We start from the raw sequence: 27,282 nt of genomic DNA on the forward strand, positions 1-27,282 counted from the left end.
TTTTGTTGTTGTTGTTGTTTGCTTCAAAAGATTTGAAAGAGCAATGAATATACAATGGAAATTAAACCTCCTTCTCCTGTCCTTTTCCTTTGGGATAGCACACTATGAACAGTTTCTTTCTCTTTTTTTAAAAACAGTTTTATTGAGATACAATTTTTACATACTATAGAATAACCCATTTAAAAGTGTACAATACAATGACTTTTTGTATATTTATAGATTATACAACTATCACCACAAGCAATTCTAGAATGTTTTCATTTCCCCCCAAACCAACCCCATACCTCTTAGCTGTCACTCCCTAGTTTTCCATTTCTTCCAACCTTAGGCAATCACTAATCCCTTTTTCAGCTTTAGGGATTTGCCTCTTCTGGACACTTCATACAAGGGAAATCAAATAATATGTCATCTTTTGCGACTAACTTCTTTCATTTAGCATACTGTTTTCAAGGTTCATCCATGCTATAATATGTCCTGGTATTATTATTGCCAAATAATATTCAACCATATGACTATATCATATGTCATTTACTCAATTGAATGTCCACCAATTGATGGACATTTGGACTGTTTCTGCTTCTTGACTATTATGAACAATGCTGCTATGAATGTTCGTGTACCAGTTTTTGTGAATTTTTTTGTGAACACACTGCTGTTTACTCAAGATTGAGTAGGCACCCCCTCCACAAAGAGGTTGGGACAAATTCAGGTGTATTTCTTGAGAGGTCCCACTCGTGAACTGTGCTCATGGTGTCCCTCAGGCAGCCCGTTAAGGGGCAGGGGGCGGGTGGCAGAGAAGCTGCCTCAGGTCCCTGAGCTTATGTTGGAGTGCAGCGGGCTCTATGAGCTCCTGTTCTTTTGGCCTCCGAAAGAGGCTCTCTTTGGGACTCAGTGGGAGGCGTGCTACAGGCAGAGGACTGGTGTCAGTGCACCTCTCTTCCCTCTTGAAGGCCCAGTTATTAGAAAAGATTCCCGTGAGTCAGCTGCCAGCTGGGTAGCCGTGGGTTCCCAAGCTGGCCCACCTCCTCCAACCTTCTAACAGCCTCCCAGGCCTGCCTGGCATCCCTCCCACAGAGCTGGCCTCCGAGTCCTTCCCTGAGATCTAAGAGCTTTAGGTCTCCAAAGCTATTACTTTCCCTTGGAGTGCTGGCCTGGGGAGGCAGAGTGTTCAGATCTAAGCAGGCCCCTCCTCCTCGCACAGAAGCAATGGAATCTGAATTCCGTCCCTAAATTGAAGAGGAAGGTCCTAGTCACTACTGGGGACAGGATGAAGGTGACATCTCAAAGGACAACTGTATGGATAATTTATTCCCATGGACATCTCCATTGTCAAAATAATAGCTAGTGTTTAACTGAGCACTTATTATGTGTCAGACACTCTGTTTCAAGGGCCTGATCGATTGCTTTCATTATTTTCAATACTTAACTATCCTGCAAACTACTCATTCTCATTTTGCAGATGAAGAAATTAAGGCTTAGAGTGGCTAAGCCTAAGATCACACAGATAATAGGGAGCAGAATCAAGATTTGGATCCAGTTCTGCCCACACCCATAGACCATGCTCTTAAGCACTGCACTGTCCCATCTCCCCATCCATCTGTGTTACTGAGAGAGGAAGAGCTTTATGGTGACTTTTAAAGGTAGAGTGTCCCATTCTGTGTGCAGATATAGTGATTCTTTCTGTTCTCCAGGGACAGTTGGGCCTGGTACCAGCCCACAGGTTGGTTTCCTCTGTGGTGAATTTACCCCAGTGTGCCATACAAAGGTAATACTTTTCTGTATGACTTGAAAAGGGTTGGGGACTTCCCCTGTGGTCCAGTGGTTAAGAATCTGCCTGCCAATGCAGCAGACACAAGTTCAATTCCGGGTGGATCGCACATACCTCAGAGCAACTAAGCCCATGTGCCATAAGTACCGAGCCCATGCTCTAGAGCCCATGAGCCACAACTACTGAAGCCCATGACCCTGCAGCCCGTGCTCCACAGTAAGAGAAGACATCCGTGCACCACATGAGAAAGCCATGCGCCACAACTAGGGAACAGCCCCTGCTCGCCACAACTAGAGAAAGCCCCCACGCAGAAACGAAGACCCAGCACAGCCAGAAATAAATAAAATAAAATAATATAAAAAAAGGACTGGACCCCTGATCTCAAACTTTAGGGTTAGGATGCTGATCACTAAGGAGGTAGCCTGGAGGAACCAGACTATAAGCTTTATAAAAGCAGGGGTCATATCTGCTTTTGCTAAGCTTTGTATCTCTAGAACCTAGAAAATACTTGGTACACTGTGTCTATTCAAAAAGTATTTGTTGAGGAAGGAATGAACAGGTTGCCTGTGCTTTAATACTAGCCATGTTTCTCATTTACCATGAGACTTGACAAGTGCCAAGCCCCAGTCTTTTCTAGATTTTTGTGATCCTCTTAAGGGATGGGGGACTTGGTGTCTCTGAGGATCTATCTAGCCCTGGCATCCACTAAATAGAGTGGAGAAAAGGCCAGGTCAGGTGTGTCTGATGACTATGTGTGACCTCTCTGAGTTCTGGTAAGGCAGGCAAGATAGAATCTCTTGACATGGACGAAGGAGTCAGTGACAGGTCAATTCAGAGCTACTCAGAGTTGGATGAATGTATTTTAAAATATGTCTTTGACAGCACACATAAAGTAAAGAAATTAGAACATTCTCGAACACCATATACAAAAATAAACTTAAAATGGATTAAAGACCTAAATGTAAGACTGGAAACTCTAAAACTCTTAGAGGAAAGCATAGGCAGAACACTCTTTGACATAAACTGTGGCAACATATTTTGGATCTGTTTCTTAAAGCAAAGGAAATAAAAGCAAAAAGAAACAAATGGGACCTAATTAAACGGTTACCTAATTAAATGGTTACCTTTGCACAGCGAAGATAACTGTTGATAAAACAAAAAGACAACCTACTGAATGGGAGAAAATATTTGCAAATGATATGACTGATAAGGGGTTAACTTCCAAAATATACAAACAGTTCATATAACTCAACATAAAAAAAACAACAAACAACCTGATGGGCAGAAGACCTGATTAGACATTTTCCAAAGAGGACATGGAGATGGCCGTCATGCACTTGAAAGGATACTCGCCATCACTCATCATCAGGGCAATGCAAATCTAAACCACAATGAGGTATCACCTCACACCTGTCAGAAAGTCTATCATCAAAAGACCACAAATAACAAATGTTGGTGAGGATGCGTACACCGTTGATGGGAATGTAAATTGATGCAGACACTGTGGAAAACAACATAGAGGTTTCTGAAAAAACTAAATATAGAACTCCTATGCAACCCAGCAGTTCCACTCTGGGTATATATCTGAGAAAAACAAAAACACTACTTCAAAGAGATGCATGTGCCCCAATGTTCATAGCGGCACTGTTTATAATTACCAAGATATGAAAGTAATCTATGTGCCCATCAACAGATGAATGGATAAAGATGTGGTGTATATATATACAATGGAAAACTACTCATAAAAATAAAATTTTGCCATTAGCAGCAACACTGATGGACTTGGAGCGCATTATGCTAAGTGAAATAAGTCAGAGAAAGACAAATACTATATGATATCACTTATATCTGGAATCTAAAAAACACAGTGAACTAACGAATTAACAAAAAGAAGCAAACTCAGAGATACAGAGAACAAACTAGTAGTTTCTAGTGGGGAGAGGGAAGGCGGGGAGGATAGTATAGGAGCAGGGGTGTAAGAGGTACAAACTATTAGGTATTAAATATAAAATAAGCTACAAGGATATACTGTACAACACAGGAATATAGCCAATATTTTATAATAACTATTATTGGACAACAACAAAACTTGGAATATAACCTTTAAAATTGTGAATCATTATATTGTACACCTGTAACTTATATAATATTGTATTGGGTTGGCCAAAAGTTTGTTGGGATTCTTCTGTGAGCTGTTATGAAAAAAATCCAAACAAACATTTTGGCCAACCCAATACAACAGCTATACTTCAATAAAATTTAAAAAGCAAAGCCAAAAAGAAAGTCTTAATGAGAACTTAAAAACAGCCACAACTTCATTTGTTTTCTCTTCTTGAAACTGGAATGCAGTGAAAACTTCAGGTCAACTGAGGATTTAGTAAGTTATAATTCTGTTAACAGATGGACCATCTCAGGCCCTTAGAGTGAAGGCAGACTGTATTTTGAGGCCAGCCCTTTGGAGATCTCTGGTCTGATGTGGCCCCTTTCTTCCCAGGAAGGCACATACAAGCTCATTGGCTTTGTGGACCAACTAGCAGTTCACTTCACCCAGGTCGGGAACCTGATCCCCAAAGACTCGGATGAAGGGCGGCGGCAGCACTACCGTGATGAATTAGCAGCCGGTGAGCCCCTGGGTCAACCTAAGGCCGCAGCCCAGAGCCCGGTCCCCTTTCTCTGGTCACTGTAGGGAGGAGGTGGCTAAGCCAGACCACTGCAGAGCCTCTCCTTTCATAAAGTCTCACAGTTGGCTCTCCTGGAGAGGTCTGGGAGAACCCTGGGGCAGGCAAGGTCTGCAAGATAGAAACCAAGAAGGCCTTGCCCTGCCAGGGGGTAGGGGAGTATGTGGGACTTTGGGCTCAACAGCAGTATCCCACCAAGGTTCTCAGGAGTCTGCCAAGTTGGTGATTTCAGAAACAGAAATCCTGGAAGAAGAAGAAGAGCCCAAGGAAGCTGAAGCTGGGAGTCAAACAGATGTGCCTATAGTTGAGGTTCAGTATAACATTGCTGTCCATCCCACCCCTTCCCTGGAGGAAATGGCAACCCACTCCAGTATTCTTGCCTGGAAAATCCCGTGGACAGAGGAGCCTGGCGGGCTTTAGTCCATGGGGTCACAAAGAGTCGTACACGACTGAGCACGCATGTGCCCACCCCATACGGCTCCAGCTTTGGCTGGAGGCTTCAAGGACACTCGGGAGTGGGGACTGAAAGTGAGGAGGGAAGAGGCCACAGGTGCCAAGACCTCTGGCATCATCCTTCCCTAACACTCCCATCCTACCCCAGGACACGACTTCTCCCCACTCCCCATCCCACACCACCTTCTTCTCACAGCTGAGTCCTGGTCCTGTGGGCCTTTTCTCCACCCCCCACCCCCCACCCAGGCATCTCAGAAAGTGGCTGAAGAAGAATTGATGACTCCTAAGCAGCCCAAGGAGCGAAAGCTCACCAACAAGTTCAACTTCAATGAGAGGGCCTCACAGACCTTCAATAACCCTCTCCGGGTAAAGCAACCCCCCACCCAGCCCCTTTGCCTCAAAAGTCCACACTGTCCATAGTGGGGAAGAAGCAGGCCTGACCCCAGCCCCTGCAGCCCTCAGCCTGACAAGTGACAGGGCAGACGGAACCGTTTTGCTCTCCAAGGAGAGCTGGGAGCATGTGTGAATGTCCCTGTGAGTCATCCAGGCAGGAGTTCAGAGGGAATAACAAGGAAGCTGGATTCCTCTATCAACAGACTAAAACATGAATTGGGCCTCGAAGCTGAGGTCAGAGTTTGGGGAAGGTAGAGGAGATCAGAGTGTGCCATGGAGACAAGACTAGGAGCCAGTTTGACTGAAGCTGATGGTCTCTTTGATAGAGATGGTATGGTATGGTATTTGGTATTTGGCTGGTATTTCCCTGGCTCGTAAAGGAGGAACCTGAGTACGGGCTGAAAGCACCTGTCAGGTTTCAGGTGAGAGACTCACACATGTAAGGCAGTGTTCTACACAAGTCAGTCTTGGAGGAGGGCAGATATTTACAAAGGAAATAAAAGCAAAAAGAAACAAATGGGACCTAGTGAAACTTGAAAGTTTTTGCATAGCAAAGAAAACCATTGCTGAAATGAAAAGACAGCCTACTGGATGGGAGAAAATATTTGCAGGGTGGGTTTTTGGCAGCTCCTAACCACTGTCCCTGTGCTGACAGTAATCTGGGTGAGACATGGTGGGGGGGGGGGGGGGCGGTGTGGTGCACTCACCTGGTGAAGCCAGAGACTCCAGTATATGGGGGAAATCTTCTTGAGGTGAGGAAGGTTGGCCCAATGGCTTGCCAGAGGTTGACCTCTGGTCAAGCATCTGGAGGCTGGCCAAGGCCTGACTTCTTGTAGACCTGTCCAACCCCCACTTGGAGTTCTTCTTGACTGAAACTGTCACAGTCAGGCTTCAGTGGCCCTACTTTCTAGTTTAGGCTCCTTCTGAAGGAGGCTTGCATGAAAAATCTAGGCTTTCACTGCATCAGTTTGTCCTTCTCCCAGCCCACTCTTTACTTCCCCAGTGCTGTGTCCCACGCCTCCCTCAGCTCCAAGCAAAATGCTTCTCATGTGGCTATACCACTGTGGAAAGAGGAGCTTCTCATGTGGCTATGCCACTGCAGAAAGAGGAGTTAAGGGCTTCCTGTGGGTCACCTGTTGTCATTGTTCTCTAGGACCGAGAATGTCAGATGGAGCCTCCTCCTAGGACAAACTTTTCAGCCACAGCCAACCAGGTGAGACCCTGGGCCAGTCTAAAAGCCATCACATCCCCATCCTGGATCCTTGTTTTGCTCCCTCAACAACAAGGGAGACTGGTGTGGTCATAGATTCCTCTGGAAGTCTGCCCTCCCCATCCACCCACTTCCCGGCTCCTTGTCCAGTATCTGAACTCCAGGCAGATGAGACAGTAGGTCTCTACTCAGAGGGCTCAGAAACAGCCCAGGATAAGACTGTCCGAGGGGGACACAGGTATGGTTTCTAGAAGTTCCTCCAAGACTGGGGAGAAGGTACATTCCCCAGGACTCTGCAGACCGTGGCACCTCACAGCTGGCTCTGCAGTGTTAGCGCTTTGACCCCGCCCTTCCGGCAGCCAAAAGTGTTCCTGCAGACCCTCCTCCCCCCCAAGTCCTATGGGATAACCACACCGATTGGGTAGGATATGGTGCTAGATAACCTGAGCTCAGGCCCCAACTCTGCTGCTCACACTGTACGATCCTAGGCGCACCATGTCACTCTGCATGCCTCAGTTTCTTTCTTTATCAAATGAGGATGACAGGCAGCTTCACAGGGCTGCCGGGGGGCTTTGAGTGAGATAACGGAAGTACAGTGCAGTGTGCAGGACTGGCCCCTGGGGGAGTTATTAAAGGGGGGATGTGCCTCTCTGGCCTGCAGGTGCTCTGGGGAGCACACACCTGGGGCATTTGCCCAGCCCCTGGTCCACGCGGCTTCCTCTGCTACTATCCTTGGGCTTCTCTTGCTGTCAGATCCAGTTAGCAGGAATTCCCTTACTTTTTGTTTCTCTCTTTATGCTGAGAAGGTATGATCAGGGCTGTAGACAGCCGGCCTGAGCCAATATGTTTATCCCATCTCTATAATAGGGGGTCATTTTTTAAATTTCCTAGTTCAGAGTCTCATAAATCACTAAGAAAAAGGTGATCTAGCGGATCGCTGCCCATTTGTTCTGCCTGGCGGAGGTGGTAGGCTGGAATGATACTGATCTCTAGCGGATAACCGAGCCCCTGGGTTGCAGGGTGGAAAGCCCAGCTTTCAGGGGTGCCCTGAGAGTCCCACCATTCCTGTCCTAGAGCTGACCATTAGCAGTGAGTGTCACTGAATGCATAACTGCAGTGGGCCAAGTAGAGGATGCTATGAAGGCATGTGACTGGGTTTAGGATCAACTCCTCAAGCCCTAAAGGCTGAAGAGGAGCTGGCCAGGTGAAGATTTTGCCCTGAGATGATCCTTCTCATCTTGCCTTTGCCTAGTGGGAGATCTACGATGCCTACATGGAAGAGCTCGAGAAGCAGGAAAAGACTAAAGAGAAGGAGAAGACAAAGACCCCAGTGGCTAAAAAGATGGGGAAGATGGCCATGAGGAAGATGACATCTCTGGAGTCCCAGGTTTGGTGAGGGCTCCCATGACTCTGTCACAGATAATGACTGAGTGGGCTCTTGGTTCATGGGTAGAAAGGAGCCTGGCTGTCTGGTAGGACTTCACAGACACTTAAGGACAGGAGGCATGCTAGTGATACTTATGAACAACTCTTTTCTTGTAGGAAAGTATGAGGAGAGCTTTAACTGCCTCTGGCATTCCATACATTCCTCCCCCCACCCCCCACAATTTCTTATAGGTCTGGAGGCTACCAGAAATTCAGAATTGTTGGGCTAGGGGACAGCGGGAGACATGGATGTTATTAAAAGCCTGATATGCACCTTGGGAAAGCTGGGGAGGCTTCCCAGGGCAGAGTGGCATGTGAGGATAAGGCTCCACCTCCTTGGGCAAAAGCTCATGAGGTTTGGGAGGGAGATTTGCTTTTTGGGCTTCAGTCCTTGGGTTTACTTGCACTCAATTCTTGAGGTCCAGAAGGCAAGTCAGAGCTAATCACAAGTACCAGAGAGTCCAGGCCAATGAGTGGCCACCCTGGGTTGTATTTGCAATGAAGAACTATGCAAGAGTCATGGTAGAGATCATGATTGGGAGCTCACTGTGGGTGTAGCCAGCATAGGTTGGGGTTCATCATGGAAGTTACGGTGAAAAGTCACTGTAGGGACGGTCACCACAGGGAGATGCTGAGGGGCCATGTGTGTCCCTTCAATAGAGAGAGAGCTGGGTCAGGAGCCAGGGTCCCAGTATGGAGATCAGGATGAGTCTGACCTGCAATGAATGGGTCAGGAAGGAAAGGTCCACAGAAAGCTGTCATGTTCAGCACCTTGGAGAGCTCCCGACAACTCTCAGGGAACTAGTTCTGTTCCACCCTGGAATCGAAACCAGATCACACTCTTCCTTTCTCTAAAGTATGCCCACTTCCACTCAATTCCATGCCCAGGATAAAGTCACATTTTAGGGGAGGTTTGAGGGTTCCAGGCCCTGACTTAATAGGAGCTGTCCAGTTGAGTTTCGTGTGATCAGAGCAAGCACTTGGGTGATCATGACTGTGGTGGTATTGGAACCCTGAGGTGAAAGATAAGTTCTGGCCCTGCATTTGCCTTGTCCAGACCCTTAACTTCCCCTGCACCGTTTCCTAGAGTTTAGGGGCTTCAGGGGGGCTATTGGCCTGGGTCAAGATTCACTTGAAAATCCATCAGGGTTTGGCTATGGGCTCTGTACTGGGAGCATGGTTAAAGAAACCTTAATTGCAGTCACCAGGACTCATGAAGTATAAATAAGAAAGATCCCTTTGACTAAGGCTGAAAATTGTCCTTAGGTCTCAACCCTACCAGAATTGGTGTCTAACACCCTCAGGGAGGCAGGAATACACACCAGGTTCTTTCAGCTTGACTAACACGAAAAGCTGTGATGTAGGCAGATTCCAGCCCTCTGGACCAAGAAATACAGTGGAGCAGGATACTGGGGGTGTAACATAGCCAGTTAATACTTTAGTATTCTAGGTTGTTGCAGAGCACAAGTTTGAGTTCCCTGAGACATACAGCAAATTCCCACTGGCTATCTATTTTATACATGGTAGTGTATATGCTTCTAAGAGTGGGAGGGAGCTTCAAGGAGGGGACATATATATACCTTTGGCTGATTCACGCTGATGTATGGCAAAAACTGACACATTATTATAAAGCGATTATCCTTCAGGTAAAAATAAATAAATTAAAAATAATACTTTAGTATTCTATTCAGCCTTCCCCCAAGGGAACTGATCTCTAACCGTGGATCCCAAGTACTAGGACAGGCTGTCTGTAGACCAGAGTGGAGGTAAGAGTTGCCTTCCGCTTTGCTGAGGCTCAGCATGTGAACAAAGTGATACCCTTTTCTCAGAGACCTGGATCTGATTAGGTTGGTATAAAGCTCAAAAGTATGGGAGAGGAGAAAGCAGAGTAGCTTCATGATACCCTGAGGAAGGTCTGCAGTGGTAGATCTCAGGTTTCTGTCTCATTAATGATTTGGGTGAATGTATAGAAATGAATGCAAGCTCTTCTGATCTGAACAATTAGGACAGGAATGGGGGAAAGGGCTCAGAGGCCACAAGTTCAGTCAATAAAGAGCCACATCTGCTCCAGTAGCATAGTTTCCCCAACCACACTCTCTCCTCAGAGCACATCTGGAGCCCTGAGTCCCCCAGGACCAGGGTGGTCATCTGGGCAGGGATGGCTCTCTGTATGGGACTCAGAGCATGGGCCCTGGAGTCCATAGGTTTGAGTTTATATCCTGACTTTGTCACCAAGCTGAAAATTTTAAAAACTTGTTCTCTCATCTGTGGTGGTGGTTTAGTCGCTAAGTTATGTCTGACTCTTTGCAACTCCATGGATTGTAGCCCACCAGGCTCCTCTGTCCATGGGATTTTTCAGGCAAGAATACTAGAGTGGGTTGCAATTTCCTTCTCCAGGGCATCTTCTTGACCCAGGGGTCAAACCTGTGTCTCCCGCATTGGCAGGCAGATTCTTTACCAACTAAGCCACCAGGGAAGCCCAAGGAAACAGCCTAATGATACCTGATTTGCAAGCTTGTCTTGAGAACCCAAGATGATGTATGCACAGGCCCCAAGATAAGTCCTCACTTGATTCTGGTTGATAGGTGTTGATTGTTAAGAGGCCGCCAAGGCTGATGGAGCTGGGCGGCGGGGTCACCTGAGGGAGTACTGACTTGAGGGATGAGGCACTGTCCTCCCACATCAGAGGAGCTGTCCCCCAGCACACACACCTCTCTGTGGCTGGAGGACAGAGTTAGGACCATGGGGATAAGACTCAGGGAAGTAGGTTTCAGTTAACAGGCTGTCTGACCACACAAAATACTGCCTGGCATGAGGAGAAAAACTTGTCAGGAAGCTGCTGAGGGGGACAGATTCTTGCTTTGGGTCAGGGGGTAGGGGGAGTAGCTGGTTCCAGGTGAGCTCTGAGGCTTATATTATAAGACTCCAATGAGTGTCCTTGGTGAGTTTTCTGGAGTCAGTTTGAAAACTGATCAAAGAGTCTCAAAGGGTAGCCCCCATGTGTGACTTTGTCAGTCCCCACTGCACCAGGCTGCATGTTCTCTCTGACACCACCATCAGTTACCACTGGGCACTGGGTGACTAACACCACGGTGATTATTACATGTCCTACATGTGTTAGGGCCCTACAATGACCCTATGATGCAGAAGGTATCATCCATCCCTACTGTGGCAGGAGTACTCTAAGTCACAGAGACCTTCACGTACCTAAGGTTGCCATTGGGCTCCTAATCTGTGGGAGGGGGTGGGAATGCAGACCTGTGTGGCCCCAGAACCCATTCTCTTAACCTCTGTGCAATACTGGCAGTCGTGGGAAAGCTCATCCCAGAGAGCCGTGGCCCTCTGGGGCCCCCTTGGAGGGCTGTTCACTCCACTGGTTCATATCCTGCCACCTGCCCTAGACATGTTGGACCTGTCTTGCCAGCCCTAAACTCTTCTCTCCTCTCTCAACCTGCTGTAGTTGTGTTCCATTGAGGAGTTATGGAATTTCACATGATAGTGAACTTGTTTTTTGTTCAAATTGAGTCATTTTTCCCTGATATGAAACCTCTTGCTTTGTCTTTGGCCATGGGCAGGGCCTTGAGTTAGGAGTTAGTTCTGTCTCATACTCCCTATAGTAAAGGCATGTCTCTTTCCCCTCCCTGGACCTTCCCCTCAACTTTTTTTAAAATTTGTTTTTAATTGAAGGGTAATTGCTTTACAATATTGGCTTGATTTCTGCCATACATCAACATGAATTAGCCATAGGTGTATATATGCCCCCTCCCTCTTGAACCTTCCTCCCACTTCCCACCCTTTCCTACCCCTCTGGATTGTTACAGAGCCCCAGTTCGAATTCCCAGTTCAAATTTCCGTTGGCTGTCTATTTTACATACCCCTCACCTTTTGACTGAATAAGTTGGACCACAGATTTCTGGGACCTTTAATGGCAGTCCTTGCTGTTGCTCAGGCTGGTGAAACCTCTGTCCCCACCGGAGAAGCCTCCTCCCGGCCCCGTCTGCTCTCCCCTCCGGTACCCTTTCTGGGCTCTCCTCGGGGCCCTGTCTTGTGCTTAGAGACGAGCCATCTCCAGAATAAACTCAGGATGAAAGAGCAGGAGGCAAGCTCTACCTAGGGGCCAACCATGGCAGTGCAGACGCCTCATGCCACTTGTGAGCTGGGCATTCCCGGAACCTTTACAGAGCTATCTGGGGTGGGCAGGGTCAGAGAGGCTTTGCTGAGCCAATTGCAAGTCGGGGCTGTAGCTCAGGGCCAGACCTTCCAGAAGGCTGGCTTATGAGGACCGGCGGCCCCTGTATCTCCACAGAGCGATGACATCACCAAAGTGACCCAGGCAGCTAAAATCGTGGAGCGGATGGTCAACCAAAACACGTATGACGATGTTGCTCAGGGTAAGATTTAAAGCGCCAGCAACTGCTATTATTACTTTATTAAAAATCGCTCATACAAAGTGAGTGTTTGAGTGTCCCATGCTGGGTCATACAGGGGCGAGAGGAGAAAAATAACCCCTCCATCCTCTGGACGTCACTAGGGAAATAAGACTTACACAGTTCAAACAGGAACCGTGGCATAAGATAAAAATGGGTGTAGTGATGCGATCTGACAGTGGTGCAGCAAAGACACCGGCATGTTAGTTATTTAATGTCATCTTCCCCACACTGTGGGGAAGCAGAGATTTTATCCCTGCTTCACACATGAGGAAGCCAAGGCCAAGGGCACCCAAACCTGGGTCTTAAGCCTCCTAGTTCCGTGTTCTGTTCTCTGCTCTGTCCAGCTGAGGGACAGTCTGAGTGCTAGACTGCAGACAGAAACTGCTCTGGTCTCCTCGAGAACGGAGGAGGAGGAAGTGAGGAGCGGCCACGGTCATGGAAGGCTTCAGGGAGGGCTGAGCTGGATGCCAAGAGCTAAGTGGCGTCTGAGTGGGAGATTAGCGGAGGGCAGATGTTCGGGCAGGGGACAGCACGGGCAGTGACTCACTCAGTAGTGAAAATGAACGGAAAGGACTCTGGAGACGAGGGGAAGCAGGCTCAGTGACCCTGACAGGGCTCTCTTGGAAAGTGGGGAGAGTTCAAGCTGGAGAGATGGCTGGAGCCAGTTAAGGAAGGGCCTTGAATATCGCACAGGGAATCTGAGCTTTCTCTGCAGAGTTCAAAGCTTCCTCTAGGCAGGAACACAGCCCGAGGACAGCAGGGCTGGAGGAAGGGGAAAGGGTATGATGAGGCGGAAGATGGGGGCAGAGGTGAGGGTGAGGTTCAGGTGTGGGTCGAGTGGGCCCCCCTACACCTTACTCAGGATGTATCTTCAGCAATGGAGAAAGAGGAGCTGTTGAATAGTGAAAAACAAGTGCCAGCCCTCCCTGGGAATGGCTTCTGCACCTGGTGTTGTGCTATGCTCCTTACATGTATTATTTTAGTTCATCCTGACAGCCACCCCGTCGGGTGAATACCACTATGACCTCCATTTTATGGATGAGACAGTCAGGCTGAAAGGTTGCCACTTGTTCAAAACCACAGCTAGCCTGAGGTGTCAGGGACAGAGTCGGGACTCCAAGACAGGTCCCCTGGATCCAGAGCCTAAGCGCTTCAGCATGAGACCACAGAGTCACTGATCTGGAAGAGACATTTCAAATAAACACTCAATAGGTCTATGCGAGTGATTAATTAGTGATGTCGTGAAGCAAGAGACTGATTCAGAAATGCTTAAATCCTGGGGGCCTGGGAAATTCTGGCATCTTTGACAGAGCCAGGGAAACGGAATCCTTCCCATGGCATGAACAGCACATTCCCAAGTGGCTTGTATTTCCCTGAGAGGTTGTGCATTTATTTGGAGCGGCTGCCTCCCCAGAGTTGGCAGTTCCCCACTGCTGGCTGATCTCCTCTGCTGACAGCCCAGGGCTCTTCTCTGTGACTTGATGCTCATTGCTCACCCATGGGACAGAGAAACCAGGGCTGCCAAGACCAGCCGCCTAAACAAGCCCCCTTGTTATCATTCAGGCTGGAAAACGACCTTGAGTGCTTTTCAGAGCTGTCAAAAGTACACGGCAGCTGTGAATGAATTTGTCACTCACACAGCTTGGCTTCCTGAAACCCAGCCTCTGCAAGCAGCCCACTGAAGGGCTGCAAGCATGATTAATATCCATGGAGAAATTGGCCTTGGTGAACCTTTTTCATTTATAAGAACACAGGCACATAAAAATGCATTGAACTTTGATTTTTTTTTTAATTGCATACACTTTTCCCTTTGGGAAAGTGTATTTGTGAAGGAGAAGTGAAAACAGAAGTGTTACCAATTAATCTCCCCTCTAAAATGAAGTCTTTTCAAATACAGTCCGAGCTCAGGGATTTCTGATGTGATCAAGGCTCACGCCTCTGACCACTCTAATCTTTTTTTTTGTTCTGAGCCATTTTTGAGGACTGGGTATAAGTCCCCAAACATCAAAGTGTGGGACATTGGGAAAGAGGCTGGGGCTGTGCCTGGGCCTGTCCTTGACCATGGTGGATGAGAGGGTCATTTTCTACTGGGGCACCCTTGGTTGGAAAGAAGACTGAGAACTATTTCCCTTTCGTTGATATATTTTGTTCCTTCTTTGAACAACCACCGGGGGGCCGCTCTGTGGCTGGCCCTGTGTTAGGCACTGCGGCTCCAGAGATGATAACACAGTGCTTCCTGTCCCTCTAGAGCTGTGGGCTGGGGGAGACAGGCAAACACACAACACTTTGTGACCCATGTTTCAGCAGACCAGAGGCAGGGGTGGGCCGGAGGAGGAGGTGAACTCTGCTCAGCAACAAAGGGAAGGCCTCACAGAGGAGGAGGAGGAGCTTGATCTGGATCTAGAGAGAGTGGGAGTTTCCGGGAGGAGCAGAGCATTTTAGACACTTTGATGAAGAGAGTATGCCAACAGCTGGCTGGAGGTGACACAGTAGTGGCTTGGAGCCTTGGTTCAATCAGGAAGCCCCTGTGCCACGGGAGCCACCAAGGGGTTTTCAGGGCAGTGGGGGAGCTGGCTTATTTGTTCTCCCTCTCATGGCTCTGCGGAATGTGGGCTGGAGGAGGAATGTCTAGAGGGAGGGAGACCGCCTGGGAGGGTGGTGTCATAGTCTGGGTGATGGCTGTTGGGGACTGAACCTAGACTGTGGCTATGGAGCCGGAGAGAAGTGAATAGATTAAAAAGATAATCAGAAGGAAAATATGAGGGATGATGAAAAGAGATCAGTGAAGGATCACCACAATTTCTGGTATAGACAAGTAGAAAGATGGATGCGGCTCCTGCCTAAGTTAGAGGAAACGAGAGGTAGAGAGAGTTTAGGGCAGGAGATGAACTTGAGTTCAGAGCACCCCTGAGGGAGCCAGGCACCTTCACTGTGGTGGGCTTGGCAGTGAATATGAAGATGGGGAAACCTGGAATTTTATCCTCAGGAACATAGCCACTTTAGTGTAATTTATCTCCAAAAACAATGATAACAGTAACAACAACATTACAGAAAGCTTACTCTGTGCCAGGTATTTTTCTAAGTGCTTTACAGATATTAGCAATGAATCCTCACAGCAGTCCTTTGAGGTAGGTACTCTTACTATCCCACTCGGAAACACAAAGAGGTTAATTGTTTTGGCCAAAGAGGTCCAGGCAGAAAACGGTAGTCCAGGGCTGACTCCGTCTGTGTGTGTTTAAGATTTTAAGTACTATGAGGATGCTGCTGACGAGTATCGGGACCAGGAGGGTACCCTGCTGCCTCTTTGGAAGTTCCAAAATGACAAAGCAAAGCGCCTGGCCGTCACCGCCCTCTTCTGGTGAGTAGAGGCATTGCAGAAAACCTGGAGTGCCTGAGCACCCGCTGGGTACCCAGCAGCTCAACCACCTTGAAGGTGACACGTAGCATTATGGGAGAAAGTGAGACTGGGATTCTTATGGAACCGCCCTAGGTCTCCAAGGTCAACAGTGTCTGTCTGCAGTGCAGTTAAGGCACCAGTGTACCTGGGAGGGCCTGTGTCCATGGGCAAACCACGTCCATTTCCTAGGCTGATAGGTTCTTATTTTTTTTGCAGGAATCCAAAGTACAACGATCTGTTTGCAGTGGGACATGGCTCCTGTAAGTAATCCGGCTATTTGTTCACCTGCTTACTCAACCGACAAACACTAAGTACCTACTCAGTGCAGATCTCTTGGCCAGGTGTGAAAGCTAGGGAGGTGACTACGATCTGGTCACGCTGCTCACAGTCTAGGGGAGAAGCCCCGTTGTCACACGGGCAATTGGTGCTGCGTGAACGATGAGCCAAAATGAGCCTTGAAGGAGTTATTATGGTGAAGCAGGAGGGGCAGAGGACTTCCATCTGAGGCAGCAGCAAAGGTTGGGAGGCAGGAGAAGTATGGGAGGAAATGAAGCTGTAGAGGGGGCCGGGTAGCCCAAAGGGCTTGGTAAGCCATCCCAAGAAGCTTGGACCTTCTCTCAAAGGGAAACCACTGAAGGAATTTGAGAAGGGTAGGGATACAACCACTGCAGGGAGGAATTGTGGGCAGGAGACTGGAGGCTAGAGACAGTTGGGAGACTAGGGAAGGCATCCCAAAGAGAGAGGGCAGGCTCTGAGCCACCAGCGTGGAGTGAAGCTGAAGAAGTGGGTTTGAGAAGCACGAGAAGGGGGGCTGGACCCGACCTGGGAGGGCCTGGATGGTGGGGTCTGCATGAAGAGAGTTTCTGGAGCAGGTGGAGAACAACGGTTTGACGTTCATCACTGGCCCCTGCCCCCTCGGAGACCGCTGCCTTACAGGATATTCTCTCCCCACCAGCTTCCCTCACCCCACAGTGGGAGGCAGCACTGTGGGAACTGTATGGCTTTCCTTCTGTTTCCTGGGCCCTGCAGAAGCCCCTGCCTCCCCTCTGGCCTGGACATTCCCCCTTCCTAACAGGAGAGGGCCCCAGACTTCGCGCAAGCCACAGCTCCCCAGGCTGACAGCGTGCTTTCTGGCTGAGAGAATGAGCTTCTGCAAACAGAAAAGCCTTCCCATTCTCCAAGCTACTGCTGGCTGGCAGGCATACAAGCTCCCGGTCTCTGCCCCTCAGACCGCCTGTCCGCCCAGCCCATTCTTTGCCCGGGGTGGGGGAGGGAGGCGAGGGCCAAGAGGAGTGGGTGTTTGTTATTCCTCTCGGGGAGGAAACCCTTGGATCTGCTCCCAGTCTCATGGTCTGGGCCGCCTCCGAGGATGCCCTAAATGCCCGCTTTGTGTCCCCACTCCTGAGGGTGGGCTGCTGCCAAGCAGGAGGCACCCACCCCCCCTGGCAGGGAGCTAGCACATTCCTCCCCCTGCTGCAGCTACTGGGCCTGGACGTGGGCCGGGTGCTGAGCGGGCCTCCTAGGAGTGGGTGGGGACCCCTCTCTGGGGCTGCTCTCAGCCCAGGCTCTTTGCCCAGGACCGAGGTGGGGAGAGTGGGGAGGCTCCCCAGCAGGTGGGAGGAGAAACTGCTTCAGCTCTCCCGTCTCCTCCTCTCACCGAGGGCCAGAGTGGAATGTCAGCTGGCTGGGGTCATATAGAGGTTGTCCTTGGGGGCAGGGTTAGCCAGAGGCAGTGGCGCAGAGTGATACCCCCATCAGGAATTGGTGGCCCCAATTCCAAACGACCCAGTGGCTTCTTTTGGGCAGGCATGTGCCCTGGAAGGGTCTCTTTGTTCTTTGTCGGCCACACCCACGTGTCTGGGTGGCACCGCTATCAGCTGCAGGCCTTCTGGCTGGAGGGTCACTTCCCAGTGGTGTGACCTGGGGCTGAAAGCTGCTCTGAGCTTTGGTTTTTCCCCTGGTGACCTGGAGAGGCTGACGCCTGGTACTCCCCATCGTGTTATGAGACACACGTGGAAGAAAAGCAGCAAATGTGCCCCTTGAGCTGTAGGAACCATCTGCACAGAAACGACGATGAATGTTGCTGATTTGTCTTTCTGTTTCCTAGTTTTCCGGCAGGGCTGCAGAGAGAGAGGCCTGTTGGGGACAGGGAGGAGTCAGACAAGGCCCCACCTCTTCTCTTAGACAGCTGGGCCCAGCAGAGGCGGTGGTTACTCTCACTGGCACGGGAGCTGTTGACCAGCTTTCCACTGGGCATCTATTGGCTCAGAGCCTTGCACATCTCAGTACCACCCTGCAGAGGCCTGAGCAGAGCCAGGCTGGACTAGGACTCAAAGGGCTCCTGCATTCACTCCTGAGTTGCCCCAGGGAGCCCCATGCTGCAAATACCCGGGTGTCTCCCTGGAAGAAAGTGAGCAAAGCCAAGGCCGGGAAAAAGGCACCCTAATGCCCGGATGGGTTGCTGTGAGGAGCAGCTGCTCACCAGCCTCCATTACCCTATCTTTGGAAATTCCCAGATGCCCGCCTCCCATCATCAGACTTTGCCTCGTGTGGACAAACTCTGAAGTGAGAGTTTGGGTTTGTTGTTGGGCTTGACCCTGGTAAGTTCAGCCCAGGACTCTTTTTGCCTGGGATACCCCAGTGTTGACTCTCTGACCTGGTCAAATAAGACTCGGGCAGGGGAAGGCAGGCACCTAGGAAGCACTGGGGCCGAGTCCGCATTTGGGCACAAGGCCAGTTGGCTGGAGCCAGGCTGGGAGGAAGCAGGTGGGGAAGAGAGCTTGGGCAATTGCCTACAACAGCACACAGCAGTCACACCTGCCTTCCCTCGTGGCTGCTGGGTACCAGGTGGTGGGCGTGTCAGGCTGCATACAGGGCTGAGACTGGGGCTCCCCCTGGGGCCAGGCTCCGTGTCTCAGCTGAGTGGAGAAAGGCTGTCAGCAGGTGAGTGCAGATGGAGGAACACTGGAGGGCAGAGGGAGGTAGTCTATCTAGGAAGAGATGGCCCATGGGGCCAAGCTGGGGTACCGTTGTGTCAGCCTGCTACACTGAGGGTCCACTAGGCCATTCACAGCAGGGAAATGGGGACTCCCCGTGATCTGTCAGGCAGGGATGGTGGATCAGGTCCTAGACCCTGTATGTGTCCTGACTGGCTCTCACACAGGAGACGGGGAGGCCACCTCCCAGCAGGTCATGTCTTAGAAGGGTGGACGAGCCAGCTGACCTTCAGCCCAGCCTCGGAGGGACAGCACCCTCAAAAGTGGCCAAAGTCAGGCCCTGAGTCCCAGTATTACACCCATTCCCACCCTGTCCCACCGCCTCCTGGCTGGTCCCTCAGCCTGCCCAGGCCAGGGATCCACTTGTGAGGGATTTAAATCATCCCTGGTCATTTATTTGTCAGCTTCACTAATTAAGCAGTGTTAATTTCATTTACTGAAAATGGAAATTCATCCACCTCATTTCTCCCCGTTCATCCTCCACACACAAAATCCATCACTCCTCAGCTGCAGGCCGCGTAAAATTTACAGGACTAATTATGTTGTCAGGTCTTTTTGTAAATACAGTCCATAAAGGCCACTGTGCTCACCGGGTTGTAGTGCGAGGGCATTCCTGTTGTTAGTTTAATTACTGGTTAGTTATTTAGGTTCTCAAATGTTTGCCTCATTTTCCCTAAATCAAATTAAATGTCCCGCTTGATGTATTCTGTCTCCAAGGCCTTGCTCTTATTTCCCACACTGTTTAAATATCCCAACTCCTAATTGGGTGAGAACTCTAGGAAAAGCCCAGATGCCTGGAAGGCTGGATCCAGCCTGGCACCTGTCTCAGGGTCATACTAGCAGTTCGGAACCCTGTAACACCAATGTCCTTTCTTGGGGGCAGCCCTAGGCTCGTCCCCTGCCTTTGGAGACTGAAAGTCCTAACCCAAGAGGCAGTCTGTGCCTAGAGTCCAAGGGGGCAGGGCTGGGATGTGGGAAACTGAGGAAGGGTTTCCTTACTGTCATCAGGAGAGCTGGGGGTCATTAGTTTCCATCCCCCTGATTTCTAGAGGGACTGCTTCCAAATTACCCTAGAAAATGTATCATCTATGGCCTGTTGGGCTGCCCCCCGCCACAGACCTGCTAGCCCCACATGGCCCCACTGTGAGACCAGAGAAGGCGAAAGTGATAGAGAAACCCACAACTTAAACGTAACTGGATAGGGAGTCTTGTAAGTCAGAAGCAAAAGGTCCCTACCACATATGTCAGACCGCAGACAGGACATGGCAAAAACCTTCACTGCTGGGGGAGGAGGAGCCTACCATTTATAGGGGAATTGACATCAGGTTGGCTCATCAGTTGCCAGGGAAGCCAGCAGCTGGGTGGGGGGCAAGCACTTAGGTAGCTATTGAGTAAGCCCTGTGATTAAGAGGATTGGAAAGTCATGTGAGCAGGTGGAGGTGAAGCAGGGGCTGGTTGACTGGGGGATGTGCAGAGAGCAAGAGAACAGCCATCTTGGGTGACCTCTCCCTCTGATTCCTAAAAGTAGAGTTTGGGTCACACTTCCCTGTGACCCCGTTAGTTTCCTCTATCTGCAGTAACAAGTTACCACAAACATAAGGGATTTGTTGTTGTTTAGTCACTATGTCATGCCCAACTCTTTGTGACCCCGTGGACTGCAGCACACCAGGCTTCCCTGTCCTTCACTCTCTCCCAGAGTTTGCTCAAACTCATGTCCATTGAGTCAGTGATGCCATCCAACCATCTCATCGTCTGTCATCTCCTTCTCCTCCTGTCATCAATCTTTCCCAGCATCAGGGTCTGTTCCTATGAGTCAGCTCTTTGCATCAGGTGGCCAAAGTATTGGAGCTTCAGCATCAGTCCTTCCAATGACTATTCAGGGTTAATTCCTTCAGGATTGACTGATTTGAACATAACGGCTCAAAACAACACACATCTATTGTCTTACAGTTCTGGAGGTCAGCGTCTAAAATGGGTTTTGCTGAGCAAAAATCAAGTGTCAGCAGGGCTTTGTTCCTTTTGGAGATTTGGAGGGCCATCCATTTCCTTGTCTTTCTTAGCTTCAAGGCTGCCCGTATTCCATGGCTTGTGGCCTCTTTCCAGCTAGCAAGTGCCTCATTCTGACATCGGCTTCTGGTGTCAGAGCTCTGACCTGCCTGCCTCCCTCCTTCCCTTATAAGGACCCCTGTTATTATGCTGGTTCCACCCAGATAATCCAGGATAATCTCCCCATCTCAAGGTCTTTAACTTAATCACATCTACAAAATCCCTTTTGCTGTGCAAAGTAACATATTTATGGGCTCTGGGGATTAGGACACTGACATGCGGGGAGGGCATTATTCTGCCCACCACAGCCCCTCTGAGTGCCTCTTACATGACTTAATAAGGGAATCATGAAACAGCTGCTGCCTTGGGCTCAAGCCCTGGGCCGGATTCATCAGGGAGCTGCAGGAAGAGAGGAGGAGGCCTGCTGGCTGTCGCTGGCTTGGCACTCTTGTCTCTGCAGCTTGGCACCTATTTCTCTCTGACCACTGGCCTGGCTTAAGCCGGATGCCCCAACATGCCCTCTGCCTGCTCTGCACTCCCTGAATCCTGAGCAGAATCCCAGGCTTCTCCTGACAGCCAGGACTCTCCAGAGCGGCACCCTACCATCTAGAGCTCTGGGCAGGGGTGGAGTAGTGGCGCTGCCCAGGCCCCAGGAGAGGGTGCTGAGGGCAGTGAGAGCTTCAGTCAAATGTGGAATGAAGCCACCCTTCCCCTGAGACAATGGCTTTCTGAGAATGGCCAGATCACGCTCTATTAGGGAGTTGACTCTCCTCCCCCAAATCTCCTGAATCACTGAAGGCCAGAGTCAGAGAGGCCGTAGAGATTATCCAGCGAAGCAGGGTTAGCAGGAGGCAGCTCTCCCTCTGAGAGAGGAAGCCTGCTGGGCCATGCCAGGCCATGCTCCATCCTTTGGTGGCGGGCTAAGGAAAAATCTGCTCGCGATAGTAATACACCTGTAATAACAGAGTAATAACAGGTTGAGGAATTCCAGGGTGTAGGTGGGCACTCATAGTGGAGAAGCCAAATGGTCTAGAAGGCTTCTTGGAGAAGGCAAAATTACAAAGTGAAGCTAAGGCCAGACCAGTGGCCCTCCCTCTCCCCCTGTCTTGGAGTCACAGGCCAGATGGTTTATCACCTCTCCCTTCCCCCCTTCCTCTGTTCCTCTTTCCCTTCCACCCAGCCAGCATAGATTCACTGAAATCCCATGGCCCCAGAGGAACCTGAAATTCCTTCACTGGCCCCAGACATCAGGGCTCCTGCCTCTTTATATAATGGAGTGTGGAATTGGGGGCTTCTACCTGTGACACTGGACCTTCCAGTCCCGCGCTGGGGAGCCAGGTAGTTTGTGGGACTCAGGATCAAGTACCCCAGGGCCCGGGGCTCTGTGAGCCTTGAACATGATGGGATTCTACCACTCACTGGGAACTGAGGCACTGGGAGTGACCTTGATGGCAACATCTTACTGGGACTTCTGGTGACCTGGTTGGTGGCATCATACTGGGAATGATGGCAGGCTGGGCAGTGATGTCACCAGGACTGCTGGTAGCCTCAGCGATGATGTCACACGGAGACCACTGGTAGTCTGAGTGGTGATGTCACTTTAGGACTTTTGGAAGACAGGATGATGTTCTCCTGTAGCACTGTTGCAGGTTGGGGCCCTGACGTCACTCTGGGTACCCTCACAGGATAGAATAGTGAGGGTTCACACCCCTGTGAACCCAGAGTCAGGGACAAGAACATCATAGAATAAGATGGAGAGGAAGCCCTAGCTGAATGAGAGTTTTTCTCTGTTTTCCTGGTGTGGTTTGGCAGACAAAGCCCTGAATTGGAATTCAGGAAACACATGGTCTAGCCATGATTAGAAGCTGTGATCTTTATGTCAGGACGGCTTGTTTGGTTGAAAGTAACAGAGATCACTTGAGCCAGGTTAAGAACGGGAGGCTTACTGTCAGGATGTGTGTGGCCTGGGAGCACTGGCAGGCGCTAAGGCTTTAGTGTGGCTGGTTGCTTGCTCTCTGTGTCCCTGTCTTATGAAATCCATGCTTCTCTCTGCCAGAACTTTCCTCTCATCACAAGTGGCTGCCCTGGCCTTTACACATCCCCTCGTCCAGGTTCTGAAGGGATTATTTGCTTTGCCAGATGCCCCGTTGCCCCCAAAAGTCTGGTGCCCCCTTGCCCTCCTTTCTCTACCTTCATGTAAAGTTTGGATTCGTGCTGTTACCCTGAGCAGGGTAACTAAACAGGATATTGGGTGTGACAAGCACCAAGTGATGGGTCTAATGTACTCGGGCACATCATTTCTACCCCCCGGGCCTCGGTTTGAAGTGAAAGTGTTAGTCGCTCAGTCCTGTCTGACTCTTTGCAACCCTATGGACTGTAGCCTGCCAGGCTCCTCTGTCCATGGGATTTCCCAGGCAAGAATACTGGAGTGGGTAGCCATTCCCTTCTCCAGGGGATCCTCCTGATCCAGGGATGGAACCCAGGTCTCCTGCACTGCAGGCAGATTCTTCTTTACTCTCTGAGCCACCAGGGCCTCAGTTTATCCACCTATATAATCTGGGGGCCATAGTTCAGTATCTGGTGGTTCTGGGAGCAGGTCAGAGATGTTCACACTGCAGAGTTACTGAGCCAGCCTAGGATTTTCATCCCTCCTTTCCTGGTTCCACTGGTCGTGAAGGTTCTGTGCACGGTGTGGCAGGCCAGGGGCTGCTCGAAGTGTGTCTAGAAAAAGTGAGTCATCCCTGCTGTCCCTCAAGGGACCAGATCCCTGGGGCATAGTGAGAGCAAGTGTGGGGATCACGCCTGCCTTTGACCCTTGGGGTAGCAAGGAGAGCATCCAGATCCTCAGCCTGAGCATCTGTCACCCAACTACCCACCTTTTCATTCACCCTCCTGCCCACCCACTCCTCCCATCAGTCTTGCTTGGCATCCAGGCCACAGGGCGTCCAGGGCGTCGACAACTCACCTCCGGCCTGGCAGTTCATACTTAGATGACCCGGCAAGGGCTTGCCCATTCAGCCTCAGGGGTCTGGCTCCCTGTCACCACACCAGGAGCCGCTGAGGGCAGGCCCATGTCTCCAGAGGGCTGGGTGTGTCCCTGCCAGGCTCAGCCCAGAGGGAGGCCCCAATCAGGCACTCAGGATTTGGGTAATGAACCAAAGGAGCTACCAGGGACTGTCCCACTGCCCAGTTCAGTTTCCTTCATGGTCTGACTGGGAAAGACACTCCCTCAGCCAACTGTGGAACTCTCCTGGAATTGAACAGTTAGCCCTTGGGGCTTACCCTGGACCCTGCAGGGTGAGGTACTGCCAGCTCCCGCCCCTACCTCGAGGCCAGTCCCCTACTGGCTCGGCGACATGCCAGGCGCAGGGTGACCAGCCTGGCCTCCTCACTTGCCCCAGAGCAGGAACCTTTTCCTTCCGGAACCACGGTGTGCCTCCCTGTGGTTCAGGCTGGTCCGCGGTACCTTCCATTCCAGGGGCAGCCGCTCCTTACATAGGAAGCCCCCGTGCCCATGACTGGGGAGGGGTTCTGTTGACAAGTAGCCACAGCCAGGGAAGGTGGGCTTCCCCACAGGTGGCCGCGCTGGTGGGTGCACCAGTGTGCTCACTACAGGCCACCCGGGCTCCCAGGAAGCGTCAGCTCTTCCTGCAGCAGGCCCGGGGCGAGGGTACCTGGGATGGTGGTCGTTAGCTCACTCTCAGAGCCCGGGGAGCCCAGCCCAGTCACTTGCTCCCCCCAGAAAGGGGCAGCCTTAGGAATAAGACAGAATGACTCAGCAAAACTTACCAAGTTGGGGCTGCCTCCCTTTCTTTCTCACCCACAGGCTCCACACCTCAGGACCAGCCGTTTTGTCAGGAGGGCCCGATCTGCAGTTGCGGGGGTCAGAGGAGCTAGCCCTGGGGTCCCAGGGGAGAGCCCTTGTGTCAGCTAAAAGGCTGCCTTAGCATAGGGCCCCCAAGAGGGGGGCAGGGGATTGTTCTAGACATCCGCCTTGCCAGCTCTGGCTCCTCTGAGCTTGGGAAGGGTCCTGGGCTGGTGGTGGAAGAGCCAGAACTCAGGGCAGGGGCTGTGTTCTGTTCGGTGACTGCATGATCCCAGTGGGCGCCGGGTGAGCAAAGAATGAAAGACTGGTATCACCCCCTCGCCGGGGGTGGGCAGGGAGAAGAACATCTGCTGAGTGGTCCGCTGTCGACCACCAAAAACTGTGCCCTGGCCAGAGGGACAGGTAACATGGTGGCCTACTGAAGCCCTGCTGGCGGCCTGGGACTTCTCCAATCTGGGAGCAAGCGTAGAGCTAGGCTTCCCGGGTAGCTCAAAGGGTAAACAATCTGCCCGCAATGCAGGAGACCTTAGTCAGGGAGATCCCCTGGAGGAGGGCATGGCAGCCCATTCCAGTGTTCTTGCCTGGAGAACCCTATGGACAGAGGAGCCTGAAGTGAAGTGAAGTGAAATCGCTCAGTTGTGTCTGACTCTTTGCGACCCGTGGACTGTAGCCCACCAGGCTTCTCCATCCATGGGATTCTCCAGGCAAGAATACTGGAGTGGGTTGCCATTTCCTTCTCCAGAGGATCTTCCCAACCCAGGGATCAAACCCAAGTCTCCCGCATTGCAGGCAAACGCTTTAACCTCTGAGCCACCAGGGAAGAAGATGCAGGGCTAAAAGGCTACAGTCCATGGGGTCGCACAGAATCAGACACGACTGAGCAACTGACAATTTCACTTTAGAGCTAGGGCTCGGCTGCATCTGGGGACTGTGGGGCCGGGGGGTAGGGGAAGATGCCCACAGGTGGCTAGTGTGGGACCACACAGACAATTCCATGTTAGTCCAGACAGAACCCCTATCCTTGGCTGGAGATGAGGGGTACACGGCCATTATCCCAGCACCTAAGCACAACAGATGGGCTGGGCATCTGGGGATACTGCTCCGTCCCAAGCCCACCCACATCCTTCATGTAACAACTCTGAGCTGGCAACCCCCTTTCCTGTGCCCCCAGGGAGGCTAAGGAGAATGACTGTCCATCCCTCAAGTACACCCGGTCACCTTGTCTGTCGCACCCACCGCTGAGCCCCAAGGAGGGGGTGGGCCAAGTCTCATGGTTCCGTTCTGCAGACGGAGAAGATGAAGACCAGAGAGCACCCCTGACCCCTGCACCTCCCCACACTGTCTATGGGAGACGGAGGGGGGCAGGGCTTGTCGGCCCTTCCGGGGGAGGGGCTGGGACTCGGACCCTCACACCACCGCCGCCTCTTCCCCGGGACAGATGACTTCATGAAGCAGAGCCGTGGCATGCTGCTATTATACAGCATGAAGAACCCCAGCTTCCCCGAGTACATCTTCAGCAGCGAGAGCGGCATCATGTGCCTGGACATGCACGTGGACCACCCCTACCTGGTGGTGGTGGGCCACTACGATGGCAACGTGGCCATTTACAACCTCAAGAAGCCCCAGTCCCAGCCCTCCTTCCGCAGCTCAGCCAAGTCTGGCAAGCACACGGACCCCGTGTGGCAGGTCAGCCTCCGAAGCGGGTGGGAGGCGTGGGTGTGGCTGAGCGGCAGCGGGTGGGCCTGGGAGCCACGGGAGGAAGGGACCGTGGGGAGGAGATGGCCACAGGCCAGGGGCTGGGGACGACAACTACCGGCTTAGAGGCCAAGGAGCCGGGCGTGAGAAGGGCAGAGGCGAGCATCAGGAGGCAAGAGGGTCTGCCGTGAGGGCGGTGGTCTCCTGCCCTTCCATCTGCTAAGGGCCGCGGATCTCTGAGGAATGATGCTCAATGACTCAGAGCCGGTGGCTGGATGGCTCCTGGGCCTGATGGGCCTCCGCTGAGTATGTTAAGGGCTCCAGGGGTCTACGAAAAGTGAAAGCGTTAGTCGCTCAGTTATGTCCGATTCTTTGTGACTCCATGGACTATAGCCTGCCAGGCTACTCTGTTCATGGGATTCTCCAGGCAATGGCCATGCCCTTCTCCAGGGGATCTTCCCGACCCAGGGATCGAACCCAGCTCTCCTGCATTGTGAGCAGATTCTTTACTGTGTGAGCTGCCCAGGAAGCCAGGGTTCTATGGTCTTCCTCAACTGCCCACAGGGACTCTGTTCTGCCATCTGGGCTAGATTTGAGGGATCTCCCAGACAAGGGTAGGTGCTGCTGGTTCTCTGCCTTCCGGGTGGGGCTGTAAGACCTGGCAGGTGGGGCCTGTGAGTACCCAGCTTCTCCAGATAGGCATGGAATGAGACCATTGTGGTCGCTGGGGCTGGATTTCACCCTGACTTTGCATCTCCCACCTTACTGCGCTGGGAGTGGGTTTCACAGTTTCGTTCTCAGAGCCTCTTAGTTCTGGCTTCATAGCCCTTCCTCACTGTGTTCCAAAGTTGCCCCTCCTTTTGAGCCTGGGCACCCTCACCCCGTGGAATGGCCTGGGAGAATCTAAGCACACATTTCTTTTTTTTTTTTTTATTAGTTGGAGGCTAATTACTTCACAACGTTTC

The 27,282-nt window shown here is 51.2% G+C and overlaps 1 protein-coding gene across 1 annotated transcript in view; it reads left to right on the forward strand.

Annotated features, from left to right (window-relative positions):
* DNAI1 (dynein axonemal intermediate chain 1) overlaps positions 1 to 27,282 on the forward strand; it is a 67,686-nt gene that overhangs the window by 24,910 nt on the left and 15,494 nt on the right. Inside the window, exons 5-13 of the mRNA XM_043453764.1 lie at positions 4,263 to 4,389; positions 4,646 to 4,755; positions 5,146 to 5,265; positions 6,446 to 6,505; positions 7,755 to 7,889; positions 12,234 to 12,318; positions 15,598 to 15,715; positions 15,971 to 16,014; positions 26,061 to 26,308. Coding sequence (XP_043309699.1) covers positions 4,263 to 4,389; positions 4,646 to 4,755; positions 5,146 to 5,265; positions 6,446 to 6,505; positions 7,755 to 7,889; positions 12,234 to 12,318; positions 15,598 to 15,715; positions 15,971 to 16,014; positions 26,061 to 26,308 — 1,047 coding nt within the window. The remainder of the gene's footprint in view (positions 1 to 4,262; positions 4,390 to 4,645; positions 4,756 to 5,145; positions 5,266 to 6,445; positions 6,506 to 7,754; positions 7,890 to 12,233; positions 12,319 to 15,597; positions 15,716 to 15,970; positions 16,015 to 26,060; positions 26,309 to 27,282) is intronic.

This window comes from Cervus canadensis, chromosome 30 (genome assembly GCF_019320065.1).
Source record: "Cervus canadensis isolate Bull #8, Minnesota chromosome 30, ASM1932006v1, whole genome shotgun sequence".
In the NCBI taxonomy this organism is placed as follows: domain Eukaryota; kingdom Metazoa; phylum Chordata; class Mammalia; order Artiodactyla; family Cervidae; genus Cervus; species Cervus canadensis.